Source organism: Penaeus monodon, chromosome 15, assembly GCF_015228065.2.
Source record: "Penaeus monodon isolate SGIC_2016 chromosome 15, NSTDA_Pmon_1, whole genome shotgun sequence".
Classification (NCBI taxonomy): Eukaryota; Metazoa; Arthropoda; class Malacostraca; order Decapoda; family Penaeidae; genus Penaeus; species Penaeus monodon.
Window position 1 is genome coordinate 47,574,967 of NC_051400.1, and position 932 is coordinate 47,575,898.

At 37.1% G+C, this 932-nt stretch overlaps 1 protein-coding gene across 6 annotated transcripts in view; it reads right to left on the bottom strand.

Annotated features, from left to right (window-relative positions):
- LOC119582071 (vacuolar protein sorting-associated protein 13-like) overlaps positions 1-932 on the bottom strand; it is a 48,363-nt gene that overhangs the window by 27,744 nt on the left and 19,687 nt on the right. For all 6 annotated transcript variants that reach the window (XM_037930315.1, XM_037930316.1, XM_037930314.1 and 3 more), the window contains 3 exons: positions 737-868; positions 268-390; positions 49-151 (listed from right to left, as the gene is read on the bottom strand). In XM_037930315.1, the coding sequence (XP_037786243.1) occupies positions 49-151; positions 268-390; positions 737-868 (358 nt within the window). The remainder of the gene's footprint in view (positions 1-48; positions 152-267; positions 391-736; positions 869-932) is intronic.

Consider the following 932-nt stretch of genomic DNA (forward strand, 5'->3'; position numbering starts at 1 on the left):
TCCCCTGAAATACCACATATCTTAATCACAACACAACAACTGCCTTACTTGGCGACACTCGCAGATCAACGCGGGAGACTGTTACATCAAGGTGCTGCGCATGGCTTGGCGTGGAAGAGCTCACAAAGCCAATCTCACAAGGATTGAGAATCTAGAAAAAGACACAAGACAGCTCATTCAAACTGTACATAAGAAGTGAAATTATAAAGTTTTAATTGCAGTAGCATTCATTCCTTCATCTTCTCACATCCAAGGACTGATACTCACTTGAGAGAGAGTCTCTTTCCTCCGGCTGGGGTTGTAACAGCAAGTGTACATTTGTATCTTTGTGATGCTGGCATTCACTGATTGCTGTAATGCAGTTGTTTTTAAATCTCCATTCACCTCAGCCTGAAAAAGTATAAAAATTAGTGCACATTTCATGCCAACTCTTCTTAATTGAAGAATTTCACTCTTTTAAAATATAAAACCAATCAAAACAATCCTCAAAAAGCACAGATTTACTGTTACTAAAACTCAGTTACCATTATACCAAATCATATTTCCAAAATGTTCACTTCCTCAATAAACAAGAAACTTCCTCAATCTCTATACCTCACAACATTTTGTACATTCCTTCTAAATCTTTTATAATATTACAGTTCAACAGTATTATATCAAAGAAAAGCATGACTTCAAAATAGAAGAGTAAAGGAGAGCAGTAAAAGAGATGACCCGAATCCAGAGGAAAACCCACATGCATTATGATGCAATGAGTATCTTCCGTGGTGACATCCTTCACAATCGCGATGTCTGGCTGCTCAACCCTGAAGCGAACGGTCATCAAATTGGCAGTGTGTTTCTCCATGTCGATCGTGCTTATGCCACTCTAGAAAATAAGATTTACTGACTTTTACATATGCATTTATTTATACATTATATATATGATTTTG